We start from the raw sequence: 23,946 nt of genomic DNA, 5'->3' as shown, positions 1-23,946 counted from the left end.
TATGAAATATTGTGAGCCCTCCACGGACCTTCTTTCATTTGTACATACCATGATCTTCTTCTTCCTCTTGTACATACCATCATCATCGTCCCGCGGCGCCGGCTCCGGCACGCGCTTGGGTTTTCTCCATCGGATTAAACGCTGATACGGCATACCTTACCTTGCCTTCACGACCTTGCCCTCTGGATCTGGCCTTCTTGATTTCTCCAGTGTTATCCGCGAGGCTCTTTGTGCGCAGAAGCTGTTAGGCATAGTTCACGGTGCTGCTTCAAGGCTGTATCCTTAGGAATCCTTTCGCGACTGCTTTTATGCTTTCTCACGAGGACCACTTTCAATAAATCAATTACACAAGCCGATAATATTGAAACCTAATATCAGAGATTGCATCTTATGACTCAATTTTGAGGTTAGTGCTACATCTTGCGTAATTGGTGATAACCTTTGTCTTCCAAAGGCACTCCAGCGCACACTTTCACCTTCCCTTCGCAATGTTTATTCTTTCGTGGCTCGAGGTAACGCCTGCGGTTTCTTTCTGTTGTATCAGGTGCTTATCACTGACGATGTCGCTTTTCTAGCGAAACGGGGCGCGAAAAACGTGGTAGTAATTAGAAAAGACTCACGCAAGCGCTATGTGTATACTCTTTTCACTTTTTCGCTTGCTTTCCTTGTTTAATCGAACACCATACGGCTCAGATACTTCCTGCAACTCATCTTTTCCCATAAGTAACATACAAGAACGTACCGTGCAGAGTGGGTCAGAAATTACTGGCATTCTAGTGGAAATCAAGAAGAAGAAATGGGCATGGGCAGGACATGTAGTGCGAAGAGAGGGTAACCGATGGTTGCTTAGGGTAACAAACTGGATTCCAAGGGGAGGAAAGCGTAGCAGGGGGCGGCAGAAAGTTAGGTGGGCGGATGAGGTTAAGAAATTCGCAGGGCTCAAGTGGATGCAGCTAGCACAAAACCGTGTTAATTGGAGAAATATAGGAGAGACCTTTGCCCTGCAGTGGGTATAGTCAGGCTGATGCTGCTGATGATGTTGATGAACATACGCGCACGAGACTAAAGTTGTATTTACTCATGCGAGATAATGAAATACTAACAAAATCAAAATTATTGCTAACTTGGCTTGAAGAGATATTTATGACTTGGCTCAAATAACAGATTTCTTGTAACCTTACATTTTTAGGCTCATGAAGTGGTATCTGAATGCACCTAAAATCCCCTTGATAGCATTTCAAGTTCTCTGTTCATTTTAAAACAGTGCTAGAGCACTGACAGATAGACAAAGTGACAAACACACATTGTTACTTTTTCTCTCTCCGTGCTCTAGCTATGTTTTAAAATAATTTTCAACAAACTCGTCCAAAAAGCCATTTTCTCAGTCTTACGTCTCGCAGCACTGTATTTAAATGAGTTGTCAGTATTGACCACAGAAACGATCGTAGGTTTTTTTTTTTTATTTTTTTTTGCATGATGCCTCTTCGGCATCTTTCGGAAGTGGTCGTCCGCAGAGCAGAGTGTGGAAGCCTAAGCAGTCTCGTGGGATCAGTCGACATCCTACGGTCCGGGCAACAGCCGTGACCGAGACAGCCGCGCTCGTCTCGCGAGCCTTTCCATCCTCGTATCCACAAGCTTGAAGGCGCTAAGATCGAAAGGCGGACACGTGGGGTCCTGGTTCAGCATTTCAAGGTTGAACACGGCCACGGCAAAGTGTACCTCCTCCTCCTCATGTGAGACGGCCGACACCAGCTGCGTAGAGAGAGAGAGAGAGAGAAAGAAAAACCACAATGGAAGGAAACATTGTGGAAGGAAACGAGGAGTAGCGCGATCAGTGATGGAAATAAACTATACAGAATGTACGCACAAAGGGCATAGCAAACCATTTAAACTGCGCTTGGAACAAGCGATGATGTACACATATTTAAAGATTTAACCGCCGCGGGCCAGGGCACAACTGTTTCACGCAACTGAATTATTTCAAGTCTGTTGCTCAGAGCCGGGTAATCAAGGGACCATTGAAACGAATTGAACCACCTTGTTTTTATCATCGCCCGCTGGATTTTACCAATTCCCATACGCCAAAACTTTAGAGGCTGACCGTACTCTTTAAATGGTGCTCCAAACAAGTACTTGAGTAACACGGGGAGATGCAGTGCTGGTGTAGCTGTAGAAAATCCACCTAGAGTGTAAGAGAATCTTTAATTCCCGATATTTTCCACCAGGAAAGCAGGAGGAAAAACTTCTTTGAGACGTAGTATTGAGGTCGAGAATGTACTGAGCCAGTTTCATCAAGGCCAACAGGTCCGCCGGATGCATGACCCGAGGCTAGCCAAGTACGCCACTTTGCGGAGATGGATGTTGAAAATGAGGAGAGTGAATTGCAACGGGTTGGAAGAAAACGTAGTGTTCTACATCAACATAAGGCTGATATGATAATTCGGGAACGCGGAGAGTGTCTGATACGGTAGAGAAATGTTCGGGCAGGAATAAGGGGTCTACTTTTAGGTGAACATGCACCGAGGAACACGTAGTTGCATAAAAAAAGAGGCCGTGCATGGAAGGAATCGCGTATACAGGCTTGCGGAGCGACCTGATCTTGTCGGTCACCACCAGTACCGAAATACCTCACCAGAGCAAAATAACGCCGTCTTCATGTGATGTGAGTGATTGTCGAGATGCTGACCATGGCGGTGGTCCGGCGTGAATGGGAGCGGAAGGTAAAGAAATCGGACTACAGACAGGTCGCCATTGAATACTAAGCCTAACAAGGTTTAACGCTGTATAGAACATTAATCAGTTAGACTAGTTTGCAGTCCCAGCAACTTGTTGGCACTAAGTGGCATATCAGTGTTTAGTATGGTTAGGTGCACGTAAAAAATGTCCGCGGAAAATGTTTGGTAACGTTCAATGCCGTCGCTGCTTAGAGGAGAGACGAGAACTAGATGCCGTGTATGAGCGTAGTAAGCTATAGAGCTCTATAGCATTAATGGTGGGCTGACAGGCATCGTAATTAGGCTTAATAAGTGGTATAAACTGTGCGCTTACATCTAGTCATAATGACCAGGCCGTCCAAAGATGCTATAAGAAGTAGAATCTTCAATGCGTAAAATAAAAACCGAGTACACTGTTTTGAAGGATTATTTCATTGTGTAGTTAGGCAAGACGTAGACAGGAGACCCCCAATCACGTGGTTATAGCACAGAATATAGAAACAGTAAAACGCAATAACTTACGAATCAATAATACCTTCTTTAGCAAACGGATGAAATGAAACAGACATATATGAAAGCCCAAATGGGGAGAATACAAATGAAATAAATCCATATTGTACAATAACAACGCCATTATGGAGGATGTAGAGGTAATCGGCAAGGCGCGACTCAGTGATTATAAGACTGTAAGGCCTCAAGGTACCCACTGATTGAAAAAAAAAAAAAAAACTCTTTGCTTTTGTGCCTTTTGCATGAAATCATTTAGCGCCAACCAAGACGATCACGAGAGAGGCCGACAGATTGATGCGGTACTTGCAACTGGTCACTTTTTTAAGGGCACGTATAATTTATGGGTGCGCCGTCACACTACCCGTACACGTCAGAAATATATTCTCTTATCAAAAGAGCAAAAGATGCATGTGTAACATCGAGTGTGCTAAAACTGGAAACGACAACCAATCATTCAGCGTTTGTCAGATATACGTTGATCAGACAGAGCGCAGTTTGGATGAAATATTAAGGGAACATGAACCGTCGATGAGCGCTGCGTATCCCCTCTGCTTAAAAACCAGAAGCCTATTCTGTACTGACCACGAATCTATAATTTTTCAAGGTTTATCCTTCTGACGTGTATGAGTTTGTTAGGTGGTGCGACGATGCACCCATATGTTGCACGTGTCTTTCATTAAGAGAATCAGTTGCCAGGAGCGCGTCATCCGATCTGCCTCTTTTGCGTCCGTCCTGCTTGTTTTGCGTGTTTTCTTAACTCTAGGTTTGAATATGGAACAGAAAAAACCGTAAAGGAGAAGCTTACCAGTAGTGAAGAGGAAGCCAAACATTGGTAGAACGCGGATATATACATTAATGTACAAGTTGGATAATGTCATTGCAAATATGGATAAAGCCAGGTGGTGTAGCCTGACCAACACCGTAGCCAAATGAATCAAGTCGATGATGAGAGTGCCAGCAGTTCAGGGAAACCAGTGGTTCCCACAATAAAGAACAAGGTAAAGCCTTAGAAGCAAAGAAAATGGGGAGAATCTGATAAACGCAAATTTGTGAAGGGCGGTGGAGAGATCCTGCTAGAAACTTCAGTCACCTTGTATCCACGCAAGGCCGCATGTCCTCGACAGCATCGTAATCGTGAAAGAAAGCTGCCATTATTATATTTCATATGAAGGGGCTGATCATGGACTAAAAAAATCACCAACTATAATCTTACTCTTCGTTGTTACAAAGCTTTTGCTAGATAATCTCTAATATTAGATTCTTGAAAACCTTCGACTCAAATCAACTAACAACCAGGCACGCTTTTGTAAAGGGTACTCGACAATATATGTTTGAAGTATACCAACACTATCAACAGGTGATTCTTCGTATGTATACGACCAAATTATATGCATACCTTTCATCGATTAAGCGCAAGCATTGACTTAGTCGAAACTCCACTAGTCATGCAGGTATTGCGGAATTGAGGTGTAGATGAATCATACAATACTGCAATAGATCAATGGTGGCTGCAAAGCTGCCGTAGACCTCTATAAATATAGCAATAATATCGTCATAATTAAGAGTGCTACGCATAGAGACAGAACCTTTCCAGCGCTGTCCACGACATGCTTATAGGAAGCGTTCAGAGACATGGTATGGGAACAGTTATGGATTAATTGGAGATTATATACCCGAGCAATACGTGATTCAATGAAAATATTGCCATGATGAGTAACTCAAGGGAAAAATCTAAAAAGACGATTAAGAACCTAGACAGTAAAAGAATGGTACGCCTAAAACGTAACATGACGGAGACAAGAATAATGTTTGGCACCCTCAGAAGGAACACTAGTTTACGAAAGGCGGTGATGCGCTGCAAAAGGAAAGAGGTGCATTATATTTAGTAATGTTAATGACCTCAAATCCGGACCATGAAAGTGTAATATCTGGACGAACAAGAGTGCCGTGAAGTCAATTTGTCAGGTGCGCTCAGATTATAAATCGCAGCTTACCAGTATTCTCCGAGATGACAGTATACGGAAGCTCTATCTTACCTGTCCTCACCCGCGGGAAAACTCCTCAGCTTAAGGATAGAGTTCAGCTTGAATTGAGAAAAAAATTAGAATTGCGGCTATGTATTAGAAGACTATAGGGACACTTTGTCAGCCTAAAGTGCGCTAGGCGAAAGCCTTTGTCGCGCAACTTCCACTGCCAATGACGGCCTATGTTTATTACGACTGAGACCCCACCATTGTGTTTCTTTGTGAATGCTTTGTTTATGGCATTGAGTTTTAGTATCAGGCGAAGCGGCTTGACGCTGTTCACGCCTTCGTTGACTGCACCTCGGTTCAGCCTCCCTGTCTTGTGCCTGGCGACGCGTTTAGCCGCTGCTGACATGCCGCTGATGCTTGAGTTCGTTTAACTTTCGCCGTTTCGTGTTCGGAGAGTTGCCTTCCTCTGCTGAGCCGAAACACGTGGTGCGAAATAGCTGCGCCGCTTGGGAGCCATCCTCCTCCACTAGCTTTCCGCACACTGCCCGTACTGAGGACGGAGCAGCGCTCGATGCCGCATAGATGTCGCTGCGCCGACAGCATCACCTATCGACGAAGATGACGTCACCTTTTGACAGCTGCGCTCGTCGATGAATCATCCCAGGCACTGGATGTAATGCCAGACGGACGTGGGAATGAGCCATTGAAGGCTCTCGACTTAAAATATAGATGCAATGTAAATAGACGGGAACCGGGTAGCTTGAGTAGCGAAGATAGCGCCAGTTGGACAATCTTATCAAGACGAAGAAGAAATGAACATGGGCCAGACATGCGATGCGCATACGTGATGACTGATGATCGCAAAGGGTGGCAGGATAGGCTTCGAGAAAAAGAAAAAAACAAGTGCAGTAGAGAGCGGTGTAGTAATCCCGATCGCCATCAGCTCGCGCGCCAACCCGAAGAGGTAGACGAAGTGGAGCCGGAGCCTTGTTGGCACTGCCCTGTTGATTAGAACGATACCCCCGTCGCTTTGGTTTGCGGACGTTGCTTGCGGTCTTGGTGCTCCTATAAACACCTTACACTTGGTGGAGGTTCGGTCGTCGCCCCAGTCCTCCTCGCAAATTTCACCCTGGAACTTCGGAACCGCACGCTACCGCCTTCGGTCACAACCATGCAGGACGCTCCCAGCCAACCATCGACGCCCATCCCTGCCACTCCTGCCACCATTTTCTGTCCCGGGGCACAACGCCCCCGTGACCCACCTTTCTTCAGTGGTACCGACGACCACGACGTTGACGACTGGCTGGCCTCTTTCGAGCGCGTCAGCACTTACAACCGCTGGGACGATTCCATCAAACTGAGCAACGTCCTCTTCTATCTCACGGACGTGGCGAATCTGTGGTTTCGAAACCACGAAGCCGATCTTCCGACGTGGTCTGTCTTCAAGAAGAACTTCGCGGATGTCTTCAGCCGTCCTGCGGTACGTAAACTCCGCGCCGAACAACGCCTCCATGCACGGCTTCAACGTCCCGAAGAAACGTTTACTAGCTACATTGAGGACGTGGTTGACCTCTGCAAGCGGGTCAATCCGTCCATGCCCGAGCCCGAAAGAGTCACACATGTTCTAAAAGGTCTCACTGATGATGCGTACTATATGATGTCGGCCAGAGACCCTACTTCCGTATCCGACATTATAACACTGTGCCAGAGGTTTGACGAGCTACGAAAGCAACGCGCTTCTACGCGGCGGGCTGCCACACCTGCCGGCATTGCTGGCTTGGCACTGGCCATGCCGTCTGCGGAACAGTCTCAATTTATGCAGAATATCAAAGACTTCATCCGCGAAGAAGTTGCACGCCAGCTGTCCCTCCTCCACCCAGTTCAGCCGACCGTCTGCACTTCGCAATTAGCGCCGGCCAACGCGCCATCCATCTCGCCGGCTATCCGCCAAGTTATCGAGGAGAAAGTCGCAGAAGCGCTGCCTTCTTGTGTTCCCATCGCTCCTGTGCAAGCACCACTCACTTACGCTGAAGTAACCGCTGGAACGCGCGGTCCGCTTCCAACATCGTCGTACCAGAACGGCCCTACATTTTATGCTCCACCTCGTTTCATGGCCCCTCAGTCTCAGATCCCTCGACCGCGACGCCGCATTACGAACCCATGGCGAACCGCCGACAATCGCCCAATTTGCTATGCTTGCGGGCTCCCGGGTCACGTCGCTCGCCTTTGCCGTCAGCGCCCGCTTCATCCTGAGAACACAGTCCGTCAGTACCACTACGATCCCGAGCCGCCCTTGAGCAACGTCTCTTCTGGATCGTCTCCACCTCGGGCTCAGTACTCGACACGCCGTTCGCCTTCGCCTCGCCGACGTTACATTTCGCCAATGGTCCGGCGACAGGGCCCTACGCAAGGGGAAAACTGAATGCCGCAGTTCCGGAGGCAAGAACTGCGCGTTTGACGAACTCGTTAAGTCCTCCGCCTTCTCCCGCCAACGTTATTGAAGTGTTCGTAGAAGGTTTTCCCATTCTTGCGCTGGTGGATACAGGTGCTGTCGTTTCCGTAATTAGTGATACCCTTCGCCGCAAAATTCGCAAGGTCACGACGCCGCTTTCTGCCTTTTCGCTTCGTACGGCCAGTTCAGAGCGCATCACCCCTGTGGCAGCGTGCACGGTACGAGTTTGCATCAAAGACATTACGTATCTCGTCGAGATGGTGGTGCTTTACGACTGCTCCCACGACATCATCCTCGGCTACGACTTTCTGTCAACTCACAGTGCTGCGATTGATTGTGCCCGTGCTGAAGTTGAGCTTTCCCCTGTGTGTAATGTTTCCCTGTGTGACCCGCCTGTGCGCCCTGCTAAACTCCTTGTAGCTGCAGACACCGACATTCCTCCCTTTTCTTCTGTTCTCGTTCCCCTTATTTCGACATCTGCCCTCCCTCCTGTTCTCTTTACGCCCAAACTCGCCTCCGCCCACCATAACCGCCTCCTTCTTCCTTTCGCCGTTCTAACAATTTCTGATGGCAGCTGTGTCATCTATGCTTCCAACCCTTTTCCCTGCCCAACGGCTGTTCTTCGCGGGGAGTGCCTCGGCTACATTGAAGAGCTGGATCCTGATCGCACTTACATGTTCTCCGAACCTGAAATTTTTCCTCAAGTCGCTGCCCTGACGTCTTGTGCTGCTACGAGTGATGAGCTTCCTGTCGACGCCCTTCATCGAGCTATCGCGACCGACCTTACGTCCGCCCAACGGGACCAAATAGTCGCCCTCCTTCAGCGCTTCAGTGCATCTTTTGATGTGTCCCAGCCTTCCTTGGGCCGCGCCTTGACCGTTTCTCATGCAATCGACACTGGTCCTCATGCTCCCCTGCGGCAGCGACCATATCGCGTGTCGCCCACTGAGCGCCGCGTCATTCGTGACAATGTCGCCGATATGCTTCAACGGGGCATCATACGACCATCTCATAGCCCTTGGGCCTCCCCCGTAGTGTTGGTGACGAAGAAAGATGGCACGATCCGCTTCTGTGTGGACTACCGGCGTCTGAATAAGATAACCCGCAAATTCGGTGTTCGAATGAGCTTAGGAAGTGTGCAAATACTTCGTAAATTAATCTGCTAAAGGACCGGGTTATTTCCGGTATCTTGCATTCAGGAAATCTAACAGCACGAAAGCATGGAACCACAAGGCAGAAAAAAAAAACATGACGTGACACAAACGCTTGTGTGACGTCGCCTTCTCCTCTGTTGTGTTTGTATGCCATAGAGCTGCTAAGTTTCCTAAATTCAAGATTAACCAACTCGACCAAAAAGAATTTTATTTGAGACAGAAGACAGTCACACTGCAGTGGTTGTAGTCAGGCTGCTACTGCTTCTGCTGCTGTCGATGATGATGGTACTATTCTCAGGGTTGGATAAATCTCAATGAATTGTTAATACAGTGAAGCGACTATCTTGCACCGACTGGTCAATCTCTGGCATACTTCGTTAATTCTGGGCCATGAACCCAGCAGCTCCAGGCGAACGCATCACTGAACATATGATGACGCAACTAAAGCCCGGTTCACACTGCGGAAACATTTGATAAATGGACGACAGCGTGTTCACGTAATGCCAGCTACCCTGTCACACTGTTTCAACACGAACTGTCCGGAAGTACGTATTTGTCGCCCGGCTACAGGGAACGGAAACTTTTGCAGGAATCCTTGGTGAACTCCTTGTCACACCGACATAACTTGGGCGACGCTCCTGTGCAGCCGCGGGTGACTCCGGCGCACAAAAGAGGAGGGGAGCCACGGCGAGGCTCCTCCAAAGCTGGTAACGACTCGAAACCCTGCCCCAGTGCTTAGAAGACGCCATACCGCGGCACACAAAGCGAAGGAGGGGAGTTTTTTTTTTTTCAAGTGCTGTTTGCGAGCATGAAAACCATTAAAAAACGATTATTCACGGTTACGTGCATGCTTGGGTGGTGTGTTGTCGCGGAGTTTTCGCTCAGCCAGCTAACGGGCCAAATACTGCTGACAGCCGCTTTTTGCAGTTAGCTTTCGTTGCCCAAGTCTGCCATACCGACGTAACACCCCGGCAACCTGCCTTGCTTCTCAGCTGCTTGTGCAGTGTGACAAGCTGTTTGGAAACAAGTGTCTTGGGAAACAAGTCCGCGGCTTGACGGGCGGACGTGTTTTGTATATGCCGCTGTTGTGTTCCCACAGTGTGAACCGGGCTTAAGCTAGAAAAAAAAAAATGAAGCTCAAGCCACCCCTCGGAACATTGTTGCCATGCACTGCACGACCGAAGGTATGGAAGAGAGCCTCAAAAGACTCGAGAAATCCTACTCTGCGGTCTGCTCTCTCCTGCTTCGTTGATGACATATAGTCCCCTGGAGCACTTGTCTGTTCAATGTTTGCTGTAGCACGCTTCCCTGGAAAGGTGTGACTCTCGGGACGCGGCGAAACCATACGCGGCGATGCGGGGCAAACATGGCTCGAGGTGCAGCACTGAACTTTATTTTGTTCCTGGCTTCAAGAAAACAGGTAACTCATCTGTACGAAATTTACGTCCCAAACCTCCTCATAAGCGCACTCTTCTTTATATTCGACTTGTTTTCTGAAATATACTCTGTTTTCCGATCCCCAGTGAGGCTCAGCTCGAGATTAAAACCCCGCCCACTTTCAGAACCTGCATACAGAATTTCCCCGCAACAAAAAGAAAAGAAAAATATGGTATCGGAGTAATACGTTTGTTATTATGTGCAATGTATAAATTCTCAGCAACTTTCGGCATAAAGATGCAACATTTTGTGTCAGTTGCAGAAGTGTATTTTATTTGAGTAAGCTGGATTAGGCTTAATAACATGGAGCAATCGTATTATCTTTCCGCCGCGAGATGAAAATGCACTATCCTTAATGAGCCCGTTCACAAAGCTCTGGTCATTTAAAAGGAGGTAGAACAGAGGTATATCAGCACATACATTTTGGCACGAAATAGCTTACAAAAAGGTCTCAGAACTATTGTGTAGGCAGAACTATCGATTACTTTAGTTCAATCCTTATGGCTGAAGTTGTACGTTGCTCTCATCCGCCACGAAATGCCGTAAGGATGAATGATGGTCAAAGAAAATGCGAATGCTGAAAACAAATTGCCCTTCAAAGAATTTTCTTATCGTTAGCCTCATTCCTTCATCGCTTCGTGCACTTTTACCCCTGCTCATGAAACTTCTACACTGAAACAAACCAAAGACCTCATTTTCTTATCTCTGCTCTTTACAGTGACACTGAATGGTGGTTCTCTCTCATGGCGAGATTTGCGTAATTCGCAATGCGCTGGAGCGACTATAGTCACTCCATTCGCTCTCAGTTTTTAAGCGGCGCTCATTCTAAAATGGCCAGTTTGTGATTTTGTTTTTTATATGTGGCTACGGTGTTTCGTTGCCAGAAAGTGATGCTAAAAACAAAATCAGAAATCGAAAATCCTGATCCAACTACTTTCATGCGTCCGCTCTAATTCCATTTCTTGTTATCTAAACAAGAGGCTAAGGATACGACCAAGGTATAAGTGCATGCATATCTGTATTTCGGTTAATAGAGCCGTATATTAAAAAGCCGATAATATTTACTATTGCTATTGGTTAGCTAAGTAATAGACGGCGACGCGGATTACTGTCAACACGTACCATCTGCTTACTTCTCAAGATGTATTATAAAATGCGCCTCTTTGTTCGCACACTATGCTTGAACGTGTGCCGTTTAATATTCTGGGTTTTGGAATTTAGCACGCCAACAGACTACGAACCAATTCTAAGAATCTCGATACAGGGTCGGACGCAAGCCAACAGTCCTTCTGGTAGGGACATAATATGAGATATAATCTGCTATTTTCGCCCAGCCTGAAATCTCGCCTCTTATACTGCTTCAAGCTCTGGCATGCCTTAATTTGACGCCAGCATTACATAGGCAAACAGAGCAAACTGCATAAGAAGGATTAACGAAATATAGCAGCTCATTTCGGGCCTCTGTTTGGTAATAGTTTCATCACAGGGCTAAAATACTGCGAAAGAAGCACCTTCCACTCTTCACAAAGGCATATATATGATATTGAACTGCAGTTTCTATATAGAAGGTAGCAAAGTAACAATAGAAATGTCAGTCACGGGACTTACCAGCTCCCTTGCGTCGTCGGTAGTGTTGAAATAGTACCAAGTTGATTTGTCCTTTTTTTTGCCCTTGCTGCCGTGAACCAGTGGACACGTCTTCGGAAAAGAGGGGAGCAACAAAGCATGATAACCAGGTCCCCTCCATGAAACAATAGAATAAAAATTGAATTGCACTTTGGTTTAAAGAACAACATCGATCTGTGACGTAAAGAAGGTTCAGTGGCGCCGCTGTCGCGAGGTTGTTCTGACAGGGGTGCAAATGAGTCAGCGCGCATAAGAATACATGGAACCAGTCATTTTCAAAGCAGTTTTCCCATTTTATACAGCACCTGTAGTATCCTTCGGTGCAGAGCAACCATAAGCATCGTAAAAACGATTGTGAAAGAATGAAATCTAATTACAGATGAGCGATATTTTAAAACGGGATACAAACCGAGAGCGAGAATGATGAAGACACGTGTAAAGAAATCTTACCAAAATAATTTTCTGGTTTCGGAAAGCACCAAAAAATGTGGCCAATGGTTAACAGTTTGCGATTGTTTGGAAGAAAAAGTACGACAAAGCATGTTACTTCATTTTAAAGTTTATTTTTAAAATGCCACGAAATATGTGTGTCGTACAGACCGATATATATACCTGAAAATCTCATTATCCTTTGTGTCCTCATCTTGTCCTATGTGCTGCCTCGCAGGCTACAATTCCGTCTTATATAGTGCCGCGTGAATAATACAAGCTTTTAAACTGAATGCACTCCTCAGCGCGATGACCCAACCGCGTCAGCAGCAGATGACCGAACCCCCCGCCCCCTTCTCACACAAGTCGGGTTCGGCCATGCCGCGGTGGTGCAGTTGTTAAGCTGCACTAAAAAAAACAAAGATTCAGAATCAAATCCCGGTCGCGGCGTCCGGGATTTGATCCGTGTGCTGTGCGATGTCAGTGCACGTTAAAGAGCCCCAGGTGGTCGAAATTTTCGTAGACCTCCACTACGGCGTCTCTGAAGGCTTGATTCGCTTTGAGGTATTAAACTCCACAAACCAAACCAAGGAAGGAGTCTTCGTAGACGCCAGCGTCATATGCACTGCCGTCTGCTACTGTTGGTCGTTCTCTTTCGTTCCCTTGAAATGATGTTCTAGAAGTGCTTTTGAATTTATTTCTTGTCTGGGATGCATACCTTGAACGTCCGGTATTAGTTTGGTTTGGTTTTGGGGTTTAACATCCCAAAGCGACTCAGGCTATGAGAGACGCCGTATTGGAGGACTCCGGACACCTGGGGTCCTTTAACGTGCACTGACATCGCACAGCACACGGGCGCCTAGCTTTTCGCCTCCACCGAAAAACGGCCGCCGAGGCCGGGATTCAATCCCGCGTCCTTGAGCACAGTAGTCGCCCGCTATTTGTAAGCAAATTTAGTAATGCAGTTTATTGGGTGAAGAGAAGTTTGCGTGATTAAGAAAACGCCTAGATGATAGCAAATCTTTTAGAGGTATGTACGGCATCACTGCAGATATTTGAGCAGCGTTATGAAAACAATTGTCTTCAGCTGCCGTGAAGATTACTGGGAAACGTATCAACAACCTTAGATATGCGGATGATACCAGTTTAATGGCAGAAAGTGCAGTGGAACTCAACAGACCTCTGATGCGCGTACAAGAAGAAAGTGAGAAGTTTGGGCTTAAACTGAACACTAAAAAGACAAAGATCATGGCGTCTTGCCCTATCAAGGCCCGGAGCATCAGGGGACAAGAAGTGGAAGCTGTGACAGATTTTTTTTCTTGGGCTCCAAGATTACCACGGAAGGAGACTGCAGCCATGAAATTAGGAGACGCCTGCTTCTGGGAAAGAGAGCCATGGCTAGCCTTGACCGCCTCGTAAAGAGCAGATACATTACACTGCCAACCAAGATCCGTATAACTCGTGCTGTAGTCTTTCCAGTTGTGATGTATGGATGCGAGAGTTGGACTCTGAAGAAGGCTGACCGCCGAAGAATTGACTCGTTTGAATTGTGGTGCTGGCGGAGACCCTTGAGAGTTCCTTGGACGGCCAGAAGATCAAATCAGTTGATACTGTCGACCATAAACCCTGACTGCTCATTGGAGGGTCAAATTCTAAAGTTAAAGCTCAGGTACTTTGGGCATCTGATGAGAAGAGAGGAGTCGCTGGAGAAAGATTTGATGTTGGGAAAGGTTGATGGTCACCGGAGAAGGGGTAGGCAGCAAGCGCGATGGTTAGATGGCATCCTCTAGGCGCTGCAGATGAAGTTATGTGATGTTAGGAAGATAGTGAGAGACCGGAAAGCGTGGCGCGATATGGTCCATAGGGTCATGAAGAGTTGGACACGACTAAACGACTCAACTGAACTGAACTGATGAAAATGCACTTCCCAGCTGGGAATTACGCAGAATACTTCACCGCACATTTCTTCAAAGCACTCGCCAACTGTTAACAGCTAGCAGCCTCCACACGTACTCCGTGAAATGAGATAAATATTACGGTATGTCTGGCTTAGATATATTTCTATGACTAGTTCTCTCGACCCGTACTTTTATGACCTTTGTCGTGTTTAAAAATATTCCGCCTTTGAAACGGTATTTCATACTTTCTCAATCTGTTCAACGATGTCTAGGGTGGCCCTGAGAAAAAGAACGACACAGTGGGTACTCTGCAAAATTAGAAAACTAATATGAAAACATTTGCTCCCATGTATTCTTACGAGAGCTGAGCCTACGTTTTGCCCAAGTCTTCTGCGGCATATGTGAGCGCCCCGGTTGCAAACATGACGTTTTGTTATTGGCTGCGTGCAAATCTATCTGACTGAAAAACTTTAATATATGGTAGGGGTATGTGTAGGTGGGGTCCGTAGTCCGCGGCTTCAGCGGCTGCCGCTGCCATCCGCGCGCATGTCACAAGGGCCCGTTGGGCCTCTAGTCCAGAGCTGGATAGGGCAGCCTTCCACCCATCAATAGCTGGACCTGCATTTGGGTCATCAGGTGGATTGTGTAGGCAGGTCCACAACATGTGGTGCAGGCTTGCCTTCTCCCCGCAATATTTATATTTGGGGTCGCAGAACCCGGGGTGCAGTGCGTTTAAACGGGCTGGTGTGTTGTATGTACAGTCGTGGACAAAAGTGGTATACTCCGCGCGAACCGCAACGATTTGATTTTCTTCAGAATCAACAAATCTGCCACACAAAATTTCTTGAACAAGATCGCCAGTATATCAAAGAAGGTAAATCTGGTGGGCAGGTTTCTCGCAGCGCGTGGAGTATAGACCTCCTTCACTCCGGCTACGTCACGAAAATGCGGTGGCGCTGTCGTCGTTAGTGACTGTCGCGTGGTAGGCAAAACAACGCTTCAGTCGCCTTGCCTCCCGTGATTGTGCGATGGCTTGCTGCTGCCGGGAAATGCAGAGCACCATGCCGACTAATCGCTTCACTATGACATGTGCTGAAAGGCACACAAGAGGAAGTTTAGTAAGCTTGCAAAGGCTTCTTGCAGACAATGGTCGCCGTAAACAGTTGTGGGCCGCCGCGGTGAAGCGCCAAGGCTGAATACCGACGCCTGCTCATCGAATATGCGGCAAACACTTCGTTACGGCTAAGTTGGAGCTTATTCCCCTTTACGCCAGAGCGGTCTACCGGATAAAAGGTCGCGAATCACTCGAGTTTGGCCTTATTACGACGCGTGATGGGATCTTGGTGTGCGGGCGCAGGTGCGCTGGTAACATACATAGACGAGGCAGTCATATATATGTTGTATTGCGTAGGCCTGTTTCTTTGTTGGAGCATGCATAGATGTTTACCTATGTGAACTGTTCCTCATGCCCGTTTTTTCACTTTGGTAATTGTATGTATGCGCAGTGAGCTGCTACTCGAAAGATCTGTGTTGCACTCCTCGATCTGTGATATATATGCTGTGGCTAACCTTCGCCACGTTTATGTCAAATTATTTTAATTACTTCCAGATGAAAACTCCCACTTCACGTTAACAGCTAGTGATTTGGATCGGAGCTGCATTTTTTTATTTATGCCGAGCGCTTTTATTTGTATTCACACCGGCTGATTGTGAATGAGAGTTGTGGGGTTTATCCTACATTACCGCGGCGACAGTGGCGAGACCGAACTGGGCCACCCTAACTACGGAACCACGGGTGAGGGTAAAAACGGCACCTGAAAAGAGGTCCCCAGAAGATACAGCCACGAAACAAAGGCCCCTGGACTATATGGCCCAGGTAAAAACGTCCAGAAAGGTCCACTCAGGAAGCGGCCCCTAGGAAAAAATGTCACCGAAGAAATTGAATGAAATCTGCCCGGAACTCACTTCGCGAAAAATTAAACATCTTATGACAACTTTTTTTTTTTTTTTAGAATAGATGTAACCATTGTTTGGGTACTGGGTCCTCTGGGTGCTTTACGCGTTTACAGAAACTGGAGAAGACTTAGCATGAAAGCATATCGAAAAAAAAAGGCCCCACCACTATATAATATCCAGCGAGTATTATGCGGTGCATAGTTTCCAGTTTCCAAGCTGGGAAATATCGCTCTTTAATATAGGTCTAATCAGCTGGCTAATATTACACATTCGAGAGATGTGCTTGTCCTCCACCGCACAAATTTCGGTGCCATAATGATTTTCTTTTTTTTTTTTGCGAATGCACAGCATCAGTACCATGTTTTGCAAATTTCAAGCGGACGGGTAGAAAGAAGCACTGTAGCCTACACTACTGCGGCTAGACTCGAGGAAACTCAGTATAGGCCTTTAGTAAAAGAACTACAGGACGTGAAAAACAAAACAAAACAAAAAAAAACACGGCGGGGTTCAAAATATATATACTGTTCAAGCTAAAACCATAAACACAGATGGCAGATAAAAACAGTAAAAGTTGATTACAATGAGCGAAATTTATCGCTGATAAATCAAGCACCGGCCAAGGCGAAAGCTCGACTTTGTAGTGCGTTTATTTGCATCTATTTGGGGACATTTTCTCCGAGAATATTTTTTCCGGGACCACTTTTTCCTGGGACGTTTTAACCGGAACCCACGTAACCACATTGGCCGCTGCAGCTCGTAATTGTAATGCAAGCTAACAGCGTGACTACCCGTGATAAAATTGCTACCATTAACGACGACAGCCGCCCAAGAACAGAGCAGATATAACAGACGCCCAGCGTTGTGATTTCAATGAATAACGAAATGATACGCAAGTCCGTGCAGTGTTAAGGCTACCGTTGCCATGCTGACCTAAATCACCTTACCCATACAGCCGCTCGACGCTAGCGAGGTGCTTCGTGCTTACCAAGTACACTCATTTGCCGCTCGGTGTGAAGAATCATCCGATAACGCAATGACGCTTTGAGCGGAATACATTGTACGCGGTTTGCGGCGCTATATATGAGCGAAAAAAATCACCGTCAGCTTACTCGACTCAAAGTAGTTGTAAGCATCCGAAGCTTTGTAATTCTCTATGCGTTCCGCGCTTAATTTTCTCGGAGAAAACAGCAAATAGATGTCAACTTCGCTCATTTTTCCTGGCGGCAGCAACGCTTCTCTTGTGCGCCTTGAACCCAATTCCCATCGGTACGGCGTGCGGGTCCGTACGCTGCACGCCGTGTAGGTAGAGGTTTTCAATGTATCACTTCTGTCCTCACCGCTGAGTCTCACGAATATTAGTACATCGTCATTTCGTCTGCCAAGAAGGCGCCTACAAATCACAATAACACGGCCTTAACAAGCTTGGCCACAGTGCCGCGGCCGCGGTCGTGCTTTTTGCCTACCGTGGGATCGCTGACGATAGCAGCGCCACCTCGATCATCTTGTTTGTTTGCAAACATGAAGGAGGTCTATACCACTTTTGTCTACGGGGGTACCTGTCTAACACCTCGCCATCTAACGTCCTCCGCTTTGGAGAGTCGCTTGCCCTTCTACAGTGCTGTAACCTCTTTGTGTACGTCGCCAGAGGGCCAGGACAGGAAGTGCGAGGGATGTAGGGGTCGCGTCTCGGGAGAGGGGAGCTCGGACAGCGAAATGGGTGCACTCGTTCCTTTCCACGCCTTGATGCCTCGGTGTCCTGACGAGGCATTTGTCTTGTTCGGAGTGTCCTTGAGTTAGTAATATTCTGGCAGCCTGAGGACATATTCTAACACCAGAGAGACGTGCGTGCCCCCAGTGGCCATTTCTGCGTTCGTAGTGGAAGGCGCTTCATAAAATAACATGACAACAAACGTCTCTAAAGCACTTTATGATTTCACAGCGCACCTATGATGGTGCCTCTTCGTGAGAGACCTAGTACACTATAGAACAAAGTGCGATAGTATGCAATGTCACTTCAGGGGCGATGTATTTTCAAATCAACGTGATATGTGTGTGTGGGAAGCCCTGGCACCGAATGGGAGCGTGAGTGACAAGACCGAACAGCTAATATTTCTCTATTCACTGTGTACTCCCGTTGCCAGCCAATCGTTCACATTAGCCTTGTGCTTTGAAGAAGCCTAATAAAAATGCAACACGATTTCTGAGCTACAATAAAATGGGGAAGGGGGAGGGGGTTAAGCATGGCTTGAACCTAGTGATGGAACAAAAACTGTGTTGTAGCCATAGCTCTCCCTATTTTTCTTACGGAGCGGCTCAGCTGTTCGCAAAAACAAGTGTGGCAGATACTGTGCCTTTCGTTTGCTACGAACCGATTCTCGCTCTCAAAGCGTTGCTGACAGACGTTTGCCCGCTCCACTAGGTCAGGTCTCAGTGGAGGGGTGCCGGAGCGCAGTGCGGAAACTAACTTCCCCTCCCCTCCCTGCCCGCACGCGGACCTGTTTGGATGCCGCTACCCCCTCCTCTCTCTGGTCAGCCCCGCTTACCTGACGAGTCACGGCGTAACGCCTACCCTCAATGCGGAGGGGAATTTTATTATTCAAGTGGGTATTTACTGAGTGCTATATCCGACACTTTATGACGAATTAGTAATGCAGGAGCGGATGCTTACAAAACGAAACGCGGCTAAGCGCCTACAATAGATTATTGTGCCGGTTAGTTCAACCGGGATAGCAACTGTGCTGGTGAGGAAATGGTTCTGGATTCAAATAGGTTTGAAGCTGGAGAATTTTATTTTATAGCTCTACAAGCTTGTGAGGATCTTTTGTTAGATATTCACTCCTCTTCATGTGTGGTTTTGTTCTGTTTGATTCATGGGGTTTAACATCCCAGAGCGAATCAGGCTACGTGGAGACGCTATAGTACAGGGCTCCGGAATTTCGACCGCGTGGAGTTCTTTAATGTGCACTCATATCGCACAGAACATGGGCGCCTTTCTGTTCACCTCCCTCGAGAAGCTAGCGCCGCGGACGGGATTCGATTCCGCATCCTTGGGCGCAGTATTCGAGTGCCCAAATCACTGCATCACCTACGGGGCACACCTTTTCAGGGAATTCCTCTGAATATTAGACCGCAAATAGTAAATAAACCGACATAAACAACCTGTTGCAAAATGAAAGTCTGTCTACGAAGCCGTAAATAGAAAAGGGAGCCCCCCCCCCTCTTTCTCAGCTTTTAGAGCTAATGGGCTCAATACTAAGCCAGAATTATGGGGCTATGGTAACCGGAAGCCTAAATACAGTTTGTTTTTCAAGGAGCAATCCGAGGCACTGCTCTGAGCCACCGTTTGATCCTTGGATTTCTATGGATTCGTGTCTGTCACTTGCGATAAAGGGACGTAAGCGCCGCGAACGTCAAGTGCTTAGCGTCCTTCGATAAATAAAAAAATGAAAATATATGGTTCTCCCGAGCTTTATAGATATATTGCCGCATTGCATTCAAATCCGTATTTGGTACAGCTGCTGGCATGCGGCCTTATCAGTGTAATTGTAGCGCACATATCGATTGTGTACTCTTTCTTTGTCCATGCTCGTCAAGAGACGCAGCCTTAACATTTTCATTAGCGCGCTGTTGCACAGAGATGTATATCGAATATTCCAGCCATTGACGTGTGTTTATGCAATGCTCCATGTTATGCTAGTCACCGTTAGCGGCTTCATCTAGATGCTTCTTCTCCGGCTTTAAATTGAGTGTTGGCGCGTGCAACGTATATTCTTAAATTCGACGTCCGACGAACCCGTTTGTTACTATCGCCGCCGCCGATTTGCTTAGTTTGCGGGCACAAGTCAACCCAATAGAGTTACATTCGAGTGCAACGGCAGTGTAAGCATTTATGGCCACCGGGCTTGTCACCACAATGTGACATCTGGTGGAGGTGCTGCCCTTCCAGTCCCGGTTAACCCCTTCAAGCAAACACCACTTCTCTGTTCCTATCACTCTGGGCGACCAGGCCACCGAACAAGCCGCCGACTTCAACTTCTCTTACCCGAACACCGCCTCCAGCCGGACCCAGATGGCCCCTGTAAGACGCCAACATTGACAATGGCCCTGGCTGTCTTCGTGTAGCCCTGTGAGCCACCATTTTCTAAAGACTTCTTAAAACTGGAAGGAGCGTTTTGACGGTGTGGCAGAATTCAATGACTGGAACGACGCTGCGAAACTTAGCAAATCTACATTGCGCTTGAAGGACCAGCCCGGGTCTGGTTCGAAAATCATGAGACTTCTTTGAAGCATTGAGCGACATTGAAAGTGCAGTTTTTGACGGCCTTTGCAAGTTCCATCCCAAAAGAGAGAGCCCAGACCCTCATCCAATCAAGAATTCAGCTCCAAAATGAGCGTGTACTGGCTTACGTCGAGGAGATGAAGCGCCTTTTCCGCCACGCCGATCCCGGCATGACAATGGAGACCAAAGCGAAGCTTTTTACGTGCGATGTGAAAAATCAGCGATTTTCAGGTCTTCTTCGCCAGCCACCAAAGACTGTTGCGGAGGTCTGCCAGCCAGGAAGATGCTAATATCGAAAAGACCTTAAAGGAAGGATGCGACTCTAGAACCCTACCTTTGAAACGCTGTCTTCAAGCCGCTACTACACCACACTTACAAGCGGAGATAACCTCCGTGAGATGATCCGTCAAGTCGGTAGTGAAGAACTGCGCCAACTCCTGTTGTCGCATGCGCAGCCGCAGGACAACATAACGAAAAAAAAATGTTTACCTTCTTCCTCTCATCGACGACACACTGGACCAGCTCTGCAATGCAAGGTTCTTCTCATCAATCGACTTAGCGGCTACTAGAAAATCTAGGTCGATTAAAGAGATCTCTGGAAGACCACGTTCATCACAACAGACGGTGTCTTGGAGTTCAAGGTAATGCCATTCGGCCTCTGCTCCACACTTGCGACATTACAGCTAGTAATGAATACCATACTGACCGGCTTGGAACTGCAAATATGCCTGGTGCACTTAGACGACGTCGTTGTATTCGTTTCGACCTTTGAGGACCACTTGAAAAGGTTTTGCACAGTGGTCGACGTAATTAGGTCGTCAGGCCCAACGCTTAAAGCAGAGAAGTCACACTTCGCTTACGAGGAGCTGTTGTTCCTGGACCACATCGTATGCAACGACAGTGTTCGTCCAGACCCAAACAAAACAGTTGTGATAGCGCAGTTTCTACTGCCTGGGGACAAGAAAGCTGTGCGCCGATTCCTCGGACTATGCGTATACTGCAGATGATTCGTCAAGAACTTTTCTCGCCTTGCCGCACCATTGACGCTGCCTGCAAAGGCAGACGTGCCATTTGAATGGAAAGCACTGCAAGCAGAAAAGAAGCACAGTCCCCGCCTGTTCTCGGTGATGCTGATACTCGGTCACTGAGACTGAAATTCATACTGAGGCAAGCAGCGTGGGTATAGGCTCCGCCCTTGTTCAAAAGATTGCCGGAGTAGAAAAAGTTATCGCTTACTCCAGCAGGTCCCTTTAAAAATCCGAAAACAATTATTCGACGGCCGAGAAGGAATGACTCGCAATCATCTGGGTCACGCCGAAGCTCTGTCCATGCCTATACGGTCGACCATACAAAGTAGTAAGCGATCGCTATGCGCTTTGCTGGCTTGCCAGTTTGAAATACCCTTCAGGGCACTTTGCATGATGGAGCTTACGCCAACAAGAATTCGTCATCACAGTGGTGTACAAGCCTGGTCGCAAGCGTTCTGACGCAGACATCTTGTCACGGGCCCCTGTTAACGCGCCTATGAAGGAAGAAGACCGGTAACACCACCAGGTTTGCGCAGCAGCACCGCTCGGACTCTCTGCTGAGAGATCTGGTGGATGACCTAGAGGGCAAGATGGCTTCTGCTCCGACGGGCTTCAGGCGTGAGCTGTCGGCCTTAGCGTTGCACAACGACGTCGATGTGAAGAATTTCGCACCCGATACAATACATTCGTGTCGTGCCTAAAGAACTCCAAAAGGAAACGTTTTCAGGCTTTTCACTATGAGTCGACAGCAGGACATCTCGGAATGGCACGCAGTCTACATCGAGTCCAAGAGAAGTATTATTGGCTAAGGTTACCTGTTTGTTGCACATTACGTCAAAAAGTGCCGCGAGTGTCAGCGACGCACTACACCTCCAATCAGAACTTCTGGGCTGCTGAATTACATACCACCCCGAACCAAGCCGTTTCTGAAAATTGGAATGGACTTTGGCCACTTTCCGACTTCATCTACAGGTAACAAGTGGGGCATTGTGGTCACCGATTACCTTACCCTCTAGACTGAAGTAAAAGCACTGCCTAATGATGCCGCACAAGAAGTAGCTAAGCTTTTCGTCGGGCGCATTGTTCTGCGAGATGGCGCCCCCGAAGTTCTCATCACGGACAGAGGAACAGCGTTTACAGTGGAGGCCACTCAAGCCATCTTGAAGTACAGCTGGACAAGCCACCGAAGGACGACCGCCTACCACCCGCTGACAAACGGACTTACAGAGCAATAGCTATCGCGGACATGCTCGCCATGTACGTCTACGCCGAACGCACGACCTGGGACGCCATCGTGCCGTACGTAACCTTCCCGCATTATACGATCGTCCAGGAGGCAACAGCAACCCCGTTCAAGCTTGTATATGGCAAGGAGCCCATGAAAAAGCTCGATGCGATGCTGCCGCATGTGACAGAAGAAAACAACTTCGACGTCAACGCCTGCCTGCAGAGTGCAGAGGAAGCCCGACGACTCGGCCCGCCGCGCATTAAAGACCAACAACGCACTGACGTCCGACGATGCGACGTGCGATGATGCGACGCAGAGTATAAGACTGGAGACCATGTCTGGTTACGGACGCCGGTTTGCCGACGCGGACCAAGGGAAAAGTTGTTAAGTTAATGCGTCGGGTGGTACAAAAATCTTTCGCCGCGTCGGTCAACTGGACTATGAAGTCAGTCCCGACGGTACTAGTCTCCCAAGGATATGTTGGGCGTTTGAAGCCGTATTACACGCATCAATGAGTCCGTGATGCTTAAAATTTTGAATTTTTATGTTAACCTTTCTCTGTTTATATTTAGAAACATCGCGGCGATGTTTTTTAAGTGGGAATAATGCCGCACACTATTCAAATCTGTATTTCTTACAGCATGCGGCCTTCTGGCTTGCTGCGTTATCGATGTGATTGCTGCGTACACATCGATTCCGCACTCTTTCTTTGCCCATGCTCGTCACGAGGCGCAGCTTTATTATTTTCTTTGTAGCGCTAGATGCACCGAGATGTAGCTCGATGATTCTAGCCACTCACGTGTGTTTCTGCAATGTTCCAGGTTATGCTAGTCACTGTAAGCAGCTTTGTCTAGATGTTCCTTCGCCGCCTTCAAATTGAGCGTTGAACTATGCGACGGGCATTTTTAGTTCGACGACCGAAGAACACGTTTTCTGTTATCGCTGCCACCGACTTGCTCAGTTATTTTGAGGGGCAAATCAGCCATATTAAGAGTTTAATTTGAATGCAACGCCAGTGTCTTCATTTGAGGCTACCGGGGTTGTCATCACTACGTGACAATATAAAACTCCACAAGTTTTCTTTATTACATAATAGAGATTAGAGTAGCGTTAAAAGTAGACAAAATTGAAAACGTATTCAAGTTCTCATTTAAAAGCAACAACAAACATTGAATAATTATTTGCTGTCACTTTCCAGTCACGCTCACTGAATATAACAAGGGCAGCTTTAAGTGGACGCAGTGAAATTCAGTGATATCATT

The 23,946-nt window shown here is 47.4% G+C and overlaps 1 protein-coding gene across 1 annotated transcript in view; it reads right to left on the bottom strand.

The window, feature by feature from the left end:
• Positions 1-1,512: 1,512 nt before the first annotated feature.
• LOC146192224 (uncharacterized) overlaps positions 1,513-23,946 on the bottom strand; it is a 40,899-nt gene continuing 18,465 nt past the window's right edge. The window contains exons 2-3 of the mRNA XM_084600026.1: positions 11,849-11,938; positions 1,513-1,752 (exon numbers count right to left, since the gene is read on the bottom strand). Of these exons, the coding sequence (XP_084456152.1) occupies positions 1,561-1,752; positions 11,849-11,938 (282 nt within the window). The 3' untranslated portion in view covers positions 1,513-1,560. The remainder of the gene's footprint in view (positions 1,753-11,848; positions 11,939-23,946) is intronic.

The sequence above is a fragment of the Amblyomma maculatum genome, chromosome 4, assembly GCF_055883805.1.
Source record: "Amblyomma maculatum isolate TAMU_Amacu chromosome 4, ASM5588380v1, whole genome shotgun sequence".
Taxonomy (NCBI): domain Eukaryota; kingdom Metazoa; phylum Arthropoda; class Arachnida; order Ixodida; family Ixodidae; genus Amblyomma; species Amblyomma maculatum.
Note: the sequence above shows the minus strand (reverse complement) of the source record. Positions and strands in the feature narration are given on the sequence as shown.